At 35.4% G+C, this 17,421-nt stretch overlaps 1 protein-coding gene across 3 annotated transcripts in view; it reads right to left on the bottom strand.

Annotated features, from left to right (window-relative positions):
* Window positions 1-17,421, bottom strand: part of WHSC1L1 (Wolf-Hirschhorn syndrome candidate 1-like 1) — a 142,112-nt gene that overhangs the window by 46,462 nt on the left and 78,229 nt on the right. For all 3 annotated transcript variants that reach the window (XM_006900289.1, XM_006900287.1, XM_006900288.1), the window contains 3 exons: window positions 8,521-8,675; window positions 6,451-6,966; window positions 4,331-4,457 (listed from right to left, as the gene is read on the bottom strand). In XM_006900289.1, the coding sequence (XP_006900351.1) occupies window positions 4,331-4,457; window positions 6,451-6,966; window positions 8,521-8,675 (798 nt within the window). The remainder of the gene's footprint in view (window positions 1-4,330; window positions 4,458-6,450; window positions 6,967-8,520; window positions 8,676-17,421) is intronic.

Raw genomic sequence — 17,421 nt, 5'->3', positions numbered from 1 at the left:
AACATAGATACCAGAACCTAGCAATTACAATTCCTACGTGTAATAGCATTCTTCCCACTTCCTCACTGTGTTTACCATTTCCTTTCATCATTCTTTCTTACTCCTAGTCATTATTCTTTCCTACCCCTTAATCTTTTTATCATTCCCCTTTTTCAGTCAGCTAACAATAGGAATTACTGGTTCAAAATTCAGTCTGATTACAAATTTTGTATTTTAACTAATGGATCAAATTAATCTGACATGTAAAATGCTTCACAATGCTGAGGGCATAGTCAGTACCTACATATATTGTTATTGTTATAATTGTTTTTGCACCCAATGGGGCAAAAAAATTGGGAGATGCACTAAGATATCATCTAAAATCTTCTTGCTATTAAGCGGATACAACTCATAACAATACTACAGAACAGAGGCAAAGCTGCTTCATTAGGTTCTCAAGACTAAATCTTTATGGCAGCAGACTGTCATATCTTTTTTAGGTTCAAACAGCCAACCCAAATATTTAGCCACTGTGCCCTTTTCTCCCTCAACACTTAACACCACTGTGCCTGCCATTGTTATGTGCCATCAAGTCGACTAGAACCTATGTACAATAGCTCTGAACCCCTGCCCTATTTTGGTGACACAAATACAATCAATTACCCTAGTTACTGTGTCAATCCATTTCATCTGGACTCTTCCTCTCCTGCGTTGTCCCTTGACCCTTCCAAGCATGATATCCTTCTCCGAGGTCTGATCACTCCCAGGTACATGCATAAAGTATGTGTTGTTGTTGTTGTTATGTGCCGTCGAGTCATTTGCGACTCATAGCGACCCTATGTACAACAGCCCTAAACCCTGCTCTATCCTGTGCCAATCACATTGCCTCTGACACACCCATCCCGATTACCCCAGTCACTGAATCAAAAATCCTTGCCTCCACGGAGCAGCTTGGTTTCACCCTCTCTAAGATGTAACTGTTAGTTCTCTTGGCAGTCTATGATATGTTCAACACTCTTCTCCAGCACCACAACTCAAAGGCATCAGTTCTTCTGTCATCTTTAGTCACTGTCCAGCTGACACATACCAAGTAATCGTGCAGACCATGTTCTGGATCAGACATTCCTTAGTCTCTAGACTGACATCGTTGCTTCTCAGTACTCTAGAGAGGTCCCTGACAGTAGATTTGCCCAATGCAATTTGTCTTTTGATTTCTTTGCTCTTCAGCATTCTGTAGAGGCCTCTGTGGCACCAAAGCTCTTGTTTCCCTGAACACTTAAAATCCCTGTGCCTAAAATATGTAAATAGTTTTCCTGGATATTCAACACTTTTCACTTGTCTCACAAAGAAAACTGCTAAAATGTCCAAACAAATCTGATAGAAGTCACTTCAATATTTGTATTTTTACTGCTTTTTACTACACGTCAGTGGTTTCTCTCACCTTAGTTCAAAGCTGAAACAACAAACAATCCCCCCACTATTTTGTTATGGGGAAGGAGTAAGTAGTTGAATGGTACTACACTGTTTCAGAGCTATCAATTTCTAGCAGAGCAGTCACAGATAGAGGTGCTGGCTGCTCCCTTTACTTTTATTTTTCTCCTTATACTGATGGAAAAGTTTGCCAAGATAACAGCCATCTTACCCTCACAGACCAACCAATCTCAAAGATCCATGCTTTAGTATAATCCTCCTTATTAAAATATCTACCAGAGGGGGGAGGGATGGGTGGGGAGAGAAGTACACCAATGAATGAAGGAAATCCAAAATCTCTGCAAATGCTCATTAAAATTATTTTTTAAAAAAATCTACCAGAGAAGAAGAAAATGAAAACATAATTGTTTAAAAACAAACAAAAGCTTTTACTTGCTTTTAGGATGAAAATAGTTTCATCAAGTGTAGATGAGACATAATCTCACAGAGGATAAGGCAGCATGACGTCTTAAAATTATACCAAAAGCCACCCAAAACCCACTGTCATCAAGTTTAACCTCACTCCAGAGGACAGAGTAACACTGCCCCATATGGTTTCTCAGGCTGTAACTCTTTTTTTTTTTTTTTAATTTTATTATTTTTTTTGTATGTGTACTGTCAAATCGGATCTGACTGCTACAGGAAATTGCCCCTCATTCTCCATCAGAGCATCTGGTGGATTCAAACCATATACCTCTGGTATTGCAGTGAAGCTTCTTGTCCCTGAAGATGTAACTCTTTTTTTTGAGGCTGTAACTTCTTTTATTTTTATTTTTATTGTATTATTTTTACGTGTACCGTTAAATCAGATCTAACTGGTACAGGAGGAGATTGCCCCCTCCTTCTCCAGCAGAGCATCTGGAGGCCTTGAACCGTGTACCTCTGGGATTGCAGTGCAGCGTCTTGCCACTAGGCCACCAGAGCTCCCTTAGGCTGTAACTCTTAATGGAAGGAGACAATCTTATTTTTTTCCTGCACAGTATCTAGTGGATTTCTGACCTTTAGGTTAACCTCTGTGCCACTTGGGCTGAAAGCTACCCAAAAGAACACATAAATTCTACTGTATTAATATTATATTCAACTGTATTAATTATTAATAACCAATAAAAAGTAAGGGGGGAGAGGGACTATTTTTTAATTTGAAAATGACCACAGATCTGGTGTGAATGCTAAAAAGTAACTCTTCAAACTGAAGAAACACATGCCAGTGCTACACATTTTATATTTCCTCTAAAATTACAAAACAACAACAAAAAACCCTCAAGAATTCTCCCTACATAATTAACACCAACTGAGATGGCGATGATGCAACTGGTTTCTAAAAAAAGAACTGGTTTCTTTTCTAACTTTTTGACTACTGAATTTATTTTCACAAAAGGCAACGTGATCATTTCTAAGAAATTATGATTATTAACCACAGATGGTAACTAAATTTAAACTAAGGACAAAGCTCTGGACTGCCCACCACAGAATTTAAGTTATAACCTTAATTTACAATCTAAATTATATGTACTCAAAATCCCACTTAAATTCAGACAAATTACCAAGAAGGTATTGGAAAAAATGACAGAATTGATATACCTAACAATGGAAAACTGAAGCCAAAAGATCATTTTAATATTCAAAGACAGGAATAAACATTTAAAACTATGGGTAATAAGTATAAAATTTTCCATGTTTAATTACCCAATGCCCTATTTTCTTTTATTATTATAGTATTTTTAAACATGAGAAGTTGCAAATCGGTAATGGGCAGTACTTTTTCTCTTTTTAATTTAGCTTCCTTTCTTAAGTCATTGTTAGGATAACTATGAATGTGCTTGGTCTAACATAAGCCTTATCTCTTCCACCACTATCTCTAATCTACTTTTTTAAAGAAAGTTATCCTCAAGTCTTTTCTGAAGAGACTACTTTTATTTAGCTCTTAACCTTAGAATCTTAACATTTCTGGTTTTTGGTGTGGGTTGTTTTTTTTTAAAAAAGCTTACTCTTAAGAAAGTTTAATCTTTAATGCTATTCAAGCATAGATTTGTACTGATTCAAAAATAAGACTTTAGGTCTTAATACTTTTAATCTTTCCAGCGATTATTTTATAAAAATGGTTTTATATTTTTACAAAAGGTTTTTAAAAGACCAAAGGAAAACTTTTTTCTTCTAAATTGATATCCTATTCTTGATGGCTACATGAACCAACAGAAATACTAGTATTAATACTTTTAAATAAACCAATATTAAAATAGTAAGATTAAGACTCAGTTAAAACTCTAAGAATCTTAATAAATTGGTCTCTTCATAAACATTACTCTGAATATTCCAAAAGCACCACCTTAACGCACAAAGGTATTTCTCCTTTAAGGAAGAATAACACAGCCTGATTTTCAATTCATGGTGCCTAATCATCAAATAACAGATTCTAATGGAATAATCAGCCTCTGGACCGTTAGCTGTTAACCCCTAGCACAACTAAGAATAATGAAAAGAAGGCTAATAGTTTTCATTTTGTTTCTAATTGAGTATAAAGAAGAAAACTGTAAGAATGTGTTAATTGTTCTAGAAAAGTAAAGCTGCTTTCTCACTCACATACAGAATATAAAATTTGTTATGTAATATCAAATATTAAATGTTTAGATTTTGCAGCTCTCTTCTTCTAAATAAAAAAATTTATTAGTGATGTTACTACAGGAAAAATAAAAGCGTAGTAATGAGAAATAAAGTTCTCTACATGTTAGATCTGCGTTTTTTTGTTTGCTTACTTAAAGAAGTTCTTAATTTTTTTACTAATACAATTTGATTTTTAGATATTACAATTTTTTTAGAAACAGAACTATGTGACAGCAGAACTGAATTAAGACTTTTCAGGTCTGCATACTCTTATACTAACCTGTAGGACCGGATGTTGCTTCAGGAGATGATATATTTGGAGCTGTCTTTTCATTTTTCTGATGTGGTGTAGAAATTATAAGCTTGTCCTGTCCCCTGACACTTATTTCTGTTTTGTTACCAATTCCCTTTAAAATAAAGCAAAGTAAAATAAACTAAGTGATTACCAGGTAAATAGTACAATTAACTTACAAATATGGCTTGAAATGATGATATTTGCTTGCATTTTATAAGATCTTTCATTGTCATTAATTACCTTACCCATTATCACAAAAACAGTCCTAAACCATCAGGTAAAATGAGATTGTGGTGGGGGAAATCAATTTGTCTAAGCCCAGGTGAAGAATACCACTAAAAATGAATCTGTATCACCTAATCTTCTGTCAAAACTAAACTGTTTTCTGGCTATGAATAGTTCTTTTTCTTTATATATATCACAATACAAATACTCTAGTTATTTTCACTTGGTAAAGTGCCCTACTACATGGAAAAAAATGTCAAAAAGACTTGAGAGACAGTATTTTAGATATAGAGATCTGCAATGCATGGTGATCAATATGTGTACTCAATAAGTAATTTGGGGTGGACAAGATGCAGAGACAATTGCAATTCTTTTTTTTTTTCTTTAAGTATTTTTTAACTCAGTAAAATAGCAGAACGATTTTTAAAACATACATATTAAGTGTGTTTGCACACATATATGTACCTGAGAGAGAAAAAGACACAGTTGGATTTATGTATAATGAAGCAGATAAAATTAGCTCAAAAAAATGTACATAATGTAGATGAAACAAACAAACAAACATGTAAAGTACTTGTGATTCAAGCTCTTTAGTGAAGTAGGCATAGTTGTGGTTATTAGCTAACTGCTACTGAGTTGGCCCCAACTTAGGATGATCCCATGCTCAAATGTAACAAAATACTGCTTGGTCCTGTATGATCCCCATGTTCATTGTAGACTGGACTACTATGATCCATAGTGTTTTATCACTGGCCAATTTTCAGTAGTAGATCACCACGTCCTTCTCAGGTTTATTCTGGAAGCTTCACTAAAACTTGTTCAGCATCATAGAAACATGCAAGCCTCCAATGACAGACAGATAGGTGATGGATGTATATAATGTACATTTTTGCATGGAAGGCAAGAATTCTCCCACCTTCCATAAAAGTTAACTAGCTGTCCTAGTGTCAATTTCAACTTACAGTAACCTCCAATGTTGCTGTGAAAGACTTTCTGGAAGCAGATCACTATCTTTCAAGATGCCACTAAGTGGGTTCAAATTACCAACAGTTTATGCTTATTAAGTCCTTAACCATTTGTACCACATGAGTGAAGACTGAGTGATGATGTGTTAAGGTTTTTTTTTTTATTTTAGTTTTTTTTTACGTGTTAAGTTTTAAGACTCTATTTTTACCTCAGCTATCAGCATTGTTATTTTAGAACAAACATAAAACTAAACTAAATCCATTGGTATTCAATAAATTCTATTCCATGGCAGCTGCTCATTGAGTTCTCAGACTGTAAGTCTTAACAGCAGACTGCTTCATCATTTTCATATGGAGTGGCTGGTAGATTCGAATTAGCAACCCAACATCCAAGCTCCTAGAATAAACATCATTCTGGTATTTCGCTAAGATTAAGACACCTTAAATTAACACAAGGTGAACACAATACCTAGTACAACCAAACATATCAGTAAATGCAGTTATTACGGTGGCTTTTGAAACAATTAGTTCAGGTAACTGACAAAAATAAGTTCATATGAAGCACATTTGGTAACTAAGGTTAATTATACAAACTAGAAACAGGCTAAGTGCCCAGTTTTCTGCCACAGCTTTAGAAAGCTAAACTCAATGTTGGCTGCACAGCTCAAGAGTAATGTAGTACAAATAAGGTAACTGGGGAAAAAAAGGAAAATAAAATAACAAAACAAAAAAAAAGAGAAAAAATAATTACTCTGCCTATGTCTGTTTTGCCCCATGTTAAGCAGAGTACGACTGCATACTGCAAATGCGTTGTGCAGAGGAATATTTAAATTATGCCTTTGTGTTGACTGGCTTTTAAATATGAGGTTGATTATTTATTAAATACCCTCCACAAAAACACAAAAATAGGAGTACCTTTGTTGAATAAACAAATTGATCAATAAACTTTCCATCTCCAGTGGCATTCTGAAGAGCAAATACTTGTTCAATTTTCACAACAGGAGACATGTTACATTTCTGTAGATCCAGGCTGCCTTTGTGCATTGTAATGGAAGCTGGTAAGGATTTCCTTGCTGCTGCTGTTTTCCAGGTTATTTTAACAGGAGGTGGTTCTTCCTCTTCCACACTTGTGTGCCGCCTCTGGCTTTGTCTCCGATTTTCAGTACTTGATGGTGAGGAAGCCACCTCCCCAGCATTCGTCTGTTCTGGCTGAGTATTCAGCACTTGTCTTGGTCTCCGGGTTTTTTTAACTTCAGTTTTGGAGGGAACATTCTTTTTTGTTTGAGATAAAGCCTCTTCCGGCTGTTTATCAATATAGATAAAAGTGTACTGTTCAATTCTTTCTTCTCGAGTCATTTTCAGTGCTTTCTCTGCATGGGCAATGCCAATATCCCACTGCGCACGCTCTCTCTGAGGTCGAGGTTTCCGTATCTTTAAAAGAGATACAAGCATTATCAAAGGTATTTTAATAAGTTCAGTGAAATGATTATGAATTTATTATGTGATCCTGTTACCTTATCAGGGGTATATAAAATAAGTATTTTTATATCCTTCACTTAAAGAAGTGAAATATGCTATATCCATAACTTTCATAATATTAAGTGGTAAGAAGGCCCATTCCTAATTATCTGTCCTTCCTTTATTGACTATTCTGTAGACAAGTCACCAAAGAGAGAAGCATCCTTCCTTACCAATCATATTTAAACAAAAAAAATCAGCAATGATGAGGTTATGAGGATATAAAGATGAAGGAATGAAATGTAGAAATAATTTATTTTCAGTGTCCAATAGAACACAACCACTGAAAGCGACATCTCAAAGCTTCTATTTCGCTCCCATATCTAGGGGAAAAGAATTTAGGTTATGAGCCACAAAGAGCATAATAAAAGTAAGTGGCAGAGAAACAGCACATGAATCTGTGCTACTAGTTTTTAACACACTGCAAACACAGAGGAAAAATTAAATGAAAAGGGAGAGTCCTAAAGAGTACATGAGAGCTGGTAAGAAACAGGAAAGCAGGCATGGACATGAAGGAAAAATAAACCTGAATCACAGTTTCCACAGGTTTCTTTATGTAGGGTTGATTAGGAAGACTCTGATTGGTTATCAAGGAAGGGAAGTGAGGGAAAAGAAGGGTAAAAATTAATAAAGAGGTTAGCTGAGTGAACAGAAAGGCAGCAGATAATAAGAAGTTGATTACATATTATAATTATTTAATCAATTATAATTTATGTTATAAAACAAAATGCTTGTGAAAAGCCATTATGATTTATAAGTGGTTACTCAAACAATAATAAAACAAAAAATAAGCTGCTGTGAAAGGGTAAAAATATTATTAAAAAATATGGTTCTTTTTGTCACATACATTAATTAGTCTTACTATTAATAACTACCAAAATCACTTGGAATTTGCAAGGGAGTTAGAAAAATTGAGTTGAATAAAGTGTATTTCTCTGTGTGTGTACATGTGTATGTGATATCAAAACATATAGGCCTTGTTCAGGGAATCAGAGTGAAGAAGCCAGAAATCAAGTAATGCATCCATGACCTGGTAAATATTGGATGCTGCTTTTTGTTTGCCTTTGAGTCAGAACCAACTCCCAGCTGACTCACTAGCAGGTTTTCAGAGGCTCATCTTTCTCTCTTAAGGCATTTGGTGGATTTGAACCATCTCTGGCAGCACAATTCTCTGCCTACTAGGCCACCAGTGCTCCCTAAGTACTTAGGGGAAAGATGGATAATCTCTCATGGGTTCCAAAGTCTTATCCAATGGAGCGTCAGCTATGAGTCAGTTCTGACTTTAAGTCATTTAAACATTTTTAAGTTTGATAATGTTATCTAGATGGCATATAAAGCTTTCTAATACATTAATCTTTTGTTCAGGAAAACTATTTAAATTGAATGAAACTTAAAGAAGGTAGAAGAAAACATTCTAAAAATTGTCTCAGTTACATGAGATTGGCAATATTCAATGTTCCAAGTTACCTTTTGTTTCTCTGAGTGATTGCTGGCTTGTTTGGTAGCCTCAGCCAATAATTCTTCATACTGTTTATGACCTTTATACTCTCGTACCCGCTTTTCGTGAACCCATGCCCTCTCGGGCTGGTTGCTAAAAAATTGAACATGGTATTCTCGGGCACCTGTAAATGAAAATTTTTAATAATTAACCTCAGAAAATCTATTTCTACATATGTTTGGCAAGGGGGGGAAGTGTACCTAACCCAGGTTAGACAGTATGATCCTCATTACAACTTTTAAATTTCAGATTTCTCAAACCAATGTTAATTTACCATTTACATAAATAATAGCTATGTTTTAAAAAACCACCCCAAGTGATGGAAAACTATAAGAAAAATGGTAATTTTAATACTAATTACCACATTACAACTTTTTTGCTCGCTTCAAATCTATTTAAAAATAAGTAAGTGTATAAATAATGTTTTCCCAAGAAAAATGTGTACCACACTGTATTGGGCTTTCAAAAGCCCACCATTAGTAAAATTGGTTTTCTAACAATATAAAATTATGACAAAATATTGCAGGGAAGTGTGATGAGTGGATAGTATCTCTACGACTCTTCCAAGGGTTCTCTTACATCAATTCAATTTTAATATCAAGATTATTGTATCAGTATGTTGACAAGTGCACTTCATAGTTCAGAAGAAACAGCTATGACTGCTAGCATCTTGGCACAAATTACAGCATTGAGTGCAACAAATCACACTGGTATCCCTGTCTTCACGGCCATATACAACGGCAGTTTTAAAAAAGTTTCCCTTCTTTTCATAACAAACCTCATAATCATGAAAAAAAAAGTTTCCCTTCTAAAATTTATTTTATTAAATCTCCCTCCTTACATAAATGTCTTCTAAAATATTCTGGATATTACAATGAAATGTATACATAAAGTACTTCTGCATGATGAAATAAACCTTCAGGAAAAGTACTTGTGTGATTGTTCAAATTAAAGGGGGAACTTGCTACTCTTTCATGTAATATCATTCTTACTTGAAAGATGGACAACCTATAGTTATTTAAACTTGCATAGTTGGCAGATATTTCTCAAAAAGCACAGAGTAAGTTTGGCACATTGAGGAAAACAACTGAAAGAATTTGTTGCCCTTAATACAATTTGAACTGAAGAAAAATTGAGAGTTTTGGACAAGTTATACTTGCACTATGAGCTTTTGATTCCAACAATGAAAGAATTTTATGATAAAGTAACTGGTGATATAATGATTGTGATGTTTAAAAAATAACTAAACAGGTATACAGGTCAACACTTGGAAGGTCCATCTGACTCAGGAAACCAATATTTTCTACATAACCAATTTATGAGATGATGAAATCATTCAAGGTAAAATAGCCATTCAAAGTGAAAAATAGACCCAAAAGATTTTAATATAACAAATACTACAAAAACATAATATAAAAAGGTATAAAACTTCACTGGTATGATTTCAGATTCCACAATGTAACTATTTTTTTCAGGGGCCCTCAGATCCCCAGATGTCAAAGGTCCTGGGGGGCACTGTGTCCTCCGGGGTGATCAGAGCAGTACTAAGCCCTGAACAATGTAACTACTATTTAAGAACCAACTACTTGTAAAGTTCTAACGTAATACCAAAGAAAAGATTTCAAATACCTCTTTTTCCAATTACACATCTGTGTGAGGCTGAATTATCTTTCTACACTTCAATCAAACAACAAATAATTTGACTTTAGAAGCAATTAAGAAAGAGAACCTATGTTCATGGTGACGTTATTCACCACTGCAGAAACATGGAAAAAGTCCAAATGTCCAACCACAACCAGATGGATTGAGAAACTGTGGTATAAGGGAGCTCTGGTGGTCTAGTGGCAAGAAGCTGTGTTGTAATCCAGAGGGAAAATCTCCTCAGATGCCAGCTGGATCTGATTCGACAGCACATAACAACAACAAAAAAAGAAACTGTGGTATATTCACATGATGAAATACTATGCAGCATGCAGGAGTAATGATTTTGAAAATCAGTACCTAACTAACTTGGGAGGGACTGGACAGCATTATGCTAAGTGAACTAACTCTGTCCCACAAGGGCAAATACTGTATAAGACTATTACTGTAGAAACAGAAATATAACTAGTAAAATGTGTATGAGGAACCAGGGGAGGGGAGGTAGGAGTAGAGGGGTGAGGGTGGGTCAGGGAAAAGGGCTAATCATAAGGTCACACAAATTGCTGGGTACAGGGAGGTGTGGGTAAAGGAAATGTGAAAGATTTGTGGGAAAACAATGTATACAAACTTTGTGAGTAAACCAGTATGAAATAAAAATTTCATTTAAAAAAAAATCTAGTTATCTTCATTTAATCTAGGCCTTCAAAGAGATTTGCAAAACTATAAAACAATGTGTCCTTTTTTCTCACTAGTTTTTTTCTTTGTATATTTTAATACAAACCTAAGGTAAACATATTTTTAAATGACTTAATAGACATTTAAACATTTTTCAGCTCTAAATTTGATATTAAAATAAACAGGAAAAGATTAGAGGGCTCCCTGAGATACTCTAGAAACTTTTAGTTGAAACTATGTGAAAAATGTAACCAATGCCACTGAATACATTATGGAACAATTGTGAAATAGCAATCTAGTTTGCTGTGTAAATTGTCACTGAAAACAGGACATAAAATTATTAAGGAAAAAAGAGATACAGACATAACCCACATAAATAAAAGGTTTTTTTGAGTTCCCAAATTCTAAGAGTAAAAGGAGCCCTAAGGCCAAAACATTTGACAGCTCTTGTTCATGCATTACTTTATAAGAAGTATTTAATTTTCATTTCTAAACTTAAAATCAGATGTAAAAAATGAAATAAAACTCAAAGTAGAAATGTTATCCAGAACGTCTTTCAACAAGACCTTTATACAAAGAATTGTTATGTGTTTATGTATGAAAGTCATTACATACATTTTTCAATGGTAAGAATCAATACATAAAGAAAAAAAACAGTAAATATAAGTGAAAAAAATTTTGCAAAGCTGCCCAGAAAACACCACTAAATGTTTCATGGGTATCATTAGTGGAATACGGTTAATAAAATTAAATTTCATGGGTTTTTAAAATTTAAAACATTGTCTAAAATAATTTCCTTAAACTGGTACTACATATCCACAAAAATGTTACTTTTTATTTGGCAATAAAAAGAAGTACTGACAATACATAACAATGTAAATGAACCTTAAAAACAGCATGTTGTGTATATTGTGTACTATATGAAAACATCACACTCAGTAAAAAAAAAATTAGATACAAAAGGTCACTTTTCGTATGACTCCATTTATATGAAATGTCTAAAATAGGCACATCTACAGAAACAGAAAGTAAAGAGTAATGATTGTACAGAGCTGGGGGTAGAGGTGGATAAGGAAGTGACTGCTGATAGAAAGATTTCTTTTCGGGGGGTATGAAAAGTATTCTAAAATTAGATCATGGTAAAATTGCACAATTATGTGAATACACAAAAATCCTTGAGTTGTACATTTTAAAAGGATAAATTTATGACATGTATTTAATATCTCCATAAAGCTGTTATTTAAAAACTTCTGAAAAAGAAAAAAATCAGAAAATACTAACGAATATTTTTTTAATCTAAGTCCTTAAATTTTTCATTTCCCCTAAAATAAATGTTTGAGGGAAGTAAGAGGTTGCTAGGGGTATAAGACTAGATTAAATACATTAATAAAATTTAAGTATTTTCATTTATATCCTGTAAAAAAGTTGGAATTCACCTATTTTCATAAAACGATTGAATGTGAAAGCCATATAGTGTCAAAAGGATGCTTTTCTCACAGGACAGAACTGAAGTGCCACACCTCTCACATAATGCCATTTCCTAGGCTGCTCTGGGGGTCCAGTCAGGAATTATTTTATTTAAGAAGGCTTAGTCCTCCTAGAAAATTCTTGTCCTTTTCTTTATCTACTGATAGAACCACAGAATATCAGAGCTGGAAGGTACTAAGAGATTACTAGTCCAGTCTAGCACTTTTAGTTGTATGTGTGTGTATATATATAAAAACCTAGGACTTCCTCCCTGTAATCACTGTAAATTAGGACTGTTGTTGTTGCTGTTATATGCTGTCAAGTCACCTGAGACTCATAGCCACCTTATGTACAACAGTTCTGAAGGCTGCCTGGTCCTGAGCCAGTCTCACTGACTCTGACACAATTAATCGGGGGGGTGTGTGTGTGTTTGTGTGTTACTATATCAACTCATCTCATCTGGGGTCTTCCTCTCCTACTCTGTCCCTCTACCCTTCCAAGCATGAGCAGTACATTGACAAAATACTAAAAGAAATACAAGCTGGGTTTAGAAGAGGTGATGGCACTAGAGACATTATTGCCAATGTCAGATGGATCTTGGCAGAAAGCAAAGCGTACCAGAGGAATGTCTGTTTCCTTGACAATGCAAGGGCATTTGACTGTGTGGATCACAACAAATTGTGGCTAACCGTTTTTGGTTTGTTTTTTTTTTTGTTTTTTAACCTGCTGTATGCTGTCAAATCAGATCCGACCAGCACAGGAGGAGATTGTCCCTCCTTCTCCCTGGTGGATTAGAATCACACCCCTTGGGGATTGTAGTACAGCGTCTTGCCACTAGGCCACCAGAGCTTTCTGTGGATAGCCTTGAGGAGAATCGGAATGCCAAGACATCTGATTGTGCTTATATGAAACCTATACTTGGACTAGGAAACAGTCCTCAGAACAGAAACACTGCATGGTTCCAAATCAGGAAACGAGTGCATTAGGGACACATCTTGTCTCCACATCTCTTCAATCTATATGCAGAACAGATCATTATGGAGGCTGGGCTTTTTGAGGAGAAATGTGGCATTAGGATTGGAAAAAGACTCACCAACAACCTCCGTTATGCAGATGACACAACCTTACTTGCTGAGGAGGCCCAAAAGCACTAGTAAAGAACTGTGTTCTTCAGTATGGATTGAAGCTAAACATCAAGAAGACAAACATTCTCATCACTGGGCCAACTGGCAGCACCATGATAGATGGAGAGGAGATTGAGGTTGTTCTAGTTTGCTCAGCTCCACAATCAATACTCCTGGTACCAACAGTCAGGAAATCAAAAGACGAATTGCACTGGGAAAATCTGCTGTCAGAGACATCTCCAGAGTACTGAGAAGCAATAATGTCAGTCTAAAGACAAAGTTGCACCTGATCTAGGCTATGGTCTTCGCAATTACTTGCTATGTATCAAAGAGCTGAACAATGACGAAGGATGACTGAAGAAAATTTATGTATTAAGAGTTGCGGTGCTAGAGGAGTCTTGAGCCATCACACAAACCGCCAAGAAAACAAATAGATCTGTCTTGGAGAGAGTGAAATCAAATTATGACTGTTGTTGTTGTTATGTGCCATCAAGTCGCCTGCGACTCATAGTGACCCTATGCACAAGAGCCCTAAACACCCTTCTATCCTGTGCCAATATCTCTGTCTCCAACACATTCATTCCCACCCTTCCAATCACAGAATCGATCCATCTCATTGAAGGTCTTCCTCTCCTGTGCTGTCCCTCCATTCTCCCAAGCATGATGTCCCTCTTCAAGGACCAGTCCCTCCTTGCAACACGCCCTAAGTATGTCAGATGGAGCTTCAGAAATTACGACTAGCTTAATTAAATTACTTTTTCTTAATATGAAGTAGTGTTTAAGAGTTGAAGTTAAGTAATAAGATTATCTGAGACTCTACCTACCTATATGGAACACTGGATAATAGTAACTCCCTTACACTAGTATCATGAGGGCTGTATACGAAAATGTGTTAAGAATTGCTTAATACACAGTGCCTTACACAAACAAACATTCAACAATAGTGGTTGGTTTATGAACCTTCTATTCTCCTGATGCTTCCAAGCTACGCAAACCTTCAATCAGCACTTAAAATGACAAAATGAAAAATAAAGTCATATGACCCTCTATACCAGGGCCGATTCCTGGTGATGTAGCACAAAAGTTATGATTATGGCTGATTCCATCACAAATATGACTCGCAACATAAGGAAATATTTTCTCCCTTATAATCTAAGACAAAGACCAAGACAAAGTTTAATGTAACAACAACAACAAAAAGGTGCAAAGTTGGCATATATAGGAAGGAAGCATACTCTATAACACACAAGAGTTCACAAAGAAACAAAATAGGTGTCATCACAACAGAACCAACTGAAACAAAATAGATAATAAAAAAAATACTTCAACCCTCCTCTCTTTTCCTCCTCCACAGTGTTTTCTGTGGCCCTGGTTTTGTCTTCACTATATCTTCTCATAAGACTTTCATGATCAAGAGGTTCCTGGCCAAGAAACAAAAGCAGAACCGTCCCATTCCACAGTGGATACAAATGAAAATTGGCAATAAAATCAGGCACAATTCCAAGAGGAGACACTGCAGAAGAACAAAGTTGGAGCTCTAAGGAGTCGCACACATAATGAACCTAGGTTCATTAGCATCGCACTATGTCAAGCTGACTGAGATGTTACCATATCAAGTTTAAATTACGTCACAATCTGATCACTTCCCATGGAACACATGTGGTTTTTAAGCACCCATATTTTCGTATCAGACCTATGGTGTTAAAAAAAAATCCATATATGCTCCAACAAATTTGAGAAAATGGACAAATTTTTAGAAAGTTTTAGGTGCAGACTCCCTAAACTAACACAGACAGAAGAAGAAAATTTGAACAAACCCGTAACAAGAAATAGAATTGAACTGACTGTCAGAAACTCCCAATGAAAAAAATGTCCTAGCCCTGATGGCTACACCAGTTAATTCTACCAAATACTAAGAAAAGATTTTACAACAATTCTACTCAAACAATTTTAGAACATAAAAGAAAAAAAATGAAGTGCCCTCAAACTCATGCTCTGAAGCATAATCCATATACCAAAGCCAAGTAAAGACATCACTAAAAAATAAATTACAGACCATTATCTTTCATGAGCCTACATGCAAAAAAATCTCTCAATAAAATCCTAGACAATGGATTCCAACATCATACCAAAAATATAATTCATCACAATCTAACAGGCTACATACCAGGTATGTTAAGACAGATCAACAATAAAGAAATAATCATTATGATCTATTACATAAAGGGAAAAACTATCAATTGATATAGAAAGGGCATCTGACAAAATCCAACACTCTTTCTTGATAAAACCATTCAACAAACTAGGAATAGAAGGTAAATCTCTCAAGATAATGAAAAATATATATGCAAAATGAACAGATGACATTATTATCAAAGGAAAGAGATTAAGAATGTTCTCCTTGTGAAAGGGAACTAAATGAGAACCTTTATCACCCCTCCTATTCAATATTATATCAGATGCAGTACAGCAACGAGGCAAGAAATGGAAATAAGTATTCAAACTGTCTCCATTTGCATATATAATGCTACACACTGAGAATTCAAAGACTCAGCAAGAAAATTACTGGATCTAATTGAACAATCCAACAAAGTGGCAGGACATGTTGCAAGGAGAGACCAGTTCTTGGACGACATCATGCTTGAGAGGGTAGAGGGACAGCACAGGAGAGGAAGACCCTCTATGAGGTGGACTGATTCAGTGACTGAGGTAATGGGGGTAGGTGTGTTGATGACAGTGGGATTGGCACAAGACAGAGCAGGATTTAGGGTGGTTGTACATAGGGTCGCTATGAAACGCAAGGGAGTGACGGCACATAACAACAAAAATAACAACAACAACATCTCACTCAGAAAAAAGACAACTCACCCAAACAACCCAATTAGAAATGGACAGAGGACATGAAAACACACTTTACCACTGAAGAAATTAATATGGTCAACAAACACATGAAGAAATGCTCAAGATCATTATTAGAAAGATGTAAATAAAAAACAACAGTGAGCTATCATCTCACCCTAACATAAACAGCAAACAGCAAACTTCAACAATAAAAAACAAATGCTTGCGAAGGCAAAAAAAGATTGAAATGCTCTTACAGAGCTACTGGGAATGTAAAATGGGCAACCAATAGGGAATACTGCCTAGTGCGTCCTTAAAAGGTTGGAAATAGAAATAATAGTTGATTTAGCAATTGCACTGAGTATATATCCTAATAAAATAAAAATTGTGACACGAACCAAGAGATGAACACTCAAGTTTATTATAGCATTATTTACATAGAAATAATGCAAGCATTCCAGGTGTCCATCAACAGACTCATGGTTAAAGAAACTACAAGACATTCACACAATGGAGTATTATGCTACACTAAGTTGTGCCAAGAAATCTGGAGGACAACTACCAGGCCAACTGCCTAAAAGAGATCCATATTTATTCCCATTTCAAAAAAAAAAGGGGACCTGACAGAGTGTGAAAATTATTGTGCAATATCACTCACAAGCAAAATCCTGCTCAAAATTATCCAGAAATTACTTGAACACTCACAGAGAACTACCAGAAATGCAAGCTGGGTTTAGAAGAGGCCGTGGCACTAGAGACATTACTGGCAATGTCAGATGGATTTTGGAAGAAAGCAGAGTACATGAGGGATATCTGTGTTTTCTTGACTATGTAAAGGGCATTTGACTGTGTGGATCACAACAAATTGTGGCTAACCTTGAGAAAAATGGGAATCCCAGAACACTTTTTTTTTTTTTTTGACCTTGAGTCTATACCACCTAAATTTCTTTTTTTTTTTTCTATATTTTATTAACTTTCATAAACATTTACAGAGATTTTGGGTTTCCATTCATTCATTGTTACACTAGTCTCTCTACCCTCCTCCCAGTTTGTTCTTGTCCAAATGCCACAGTGCTTGTCAAAGCCAGTTCTGATTAATCTTCTTTTGTCAGTGTGTCCTTT

The sequence above is a fragment of the Elephantulus edwardii genome, unplaced genomic scaffold (genome assembly GCF_000299155.1).
Source record: "Elephantulus edwardii isolate Elephantulus edwardi_28Jun2011 unplaced genomic scaffold, EleEdw1.0 scaffold00279, whole genome shotgun sequence".
NCBI lineage: Eukaryota > Metazoa > Chordata > Mammalia > Macroscelidea > Macroscelididae > Elephantulus > Elephantulus edwardii.
The sequence above is the reverse complement of the archived record's forward strand: the minus strand, read 5'-3'. Positions and strand labels throughout refer to the sequence as shown.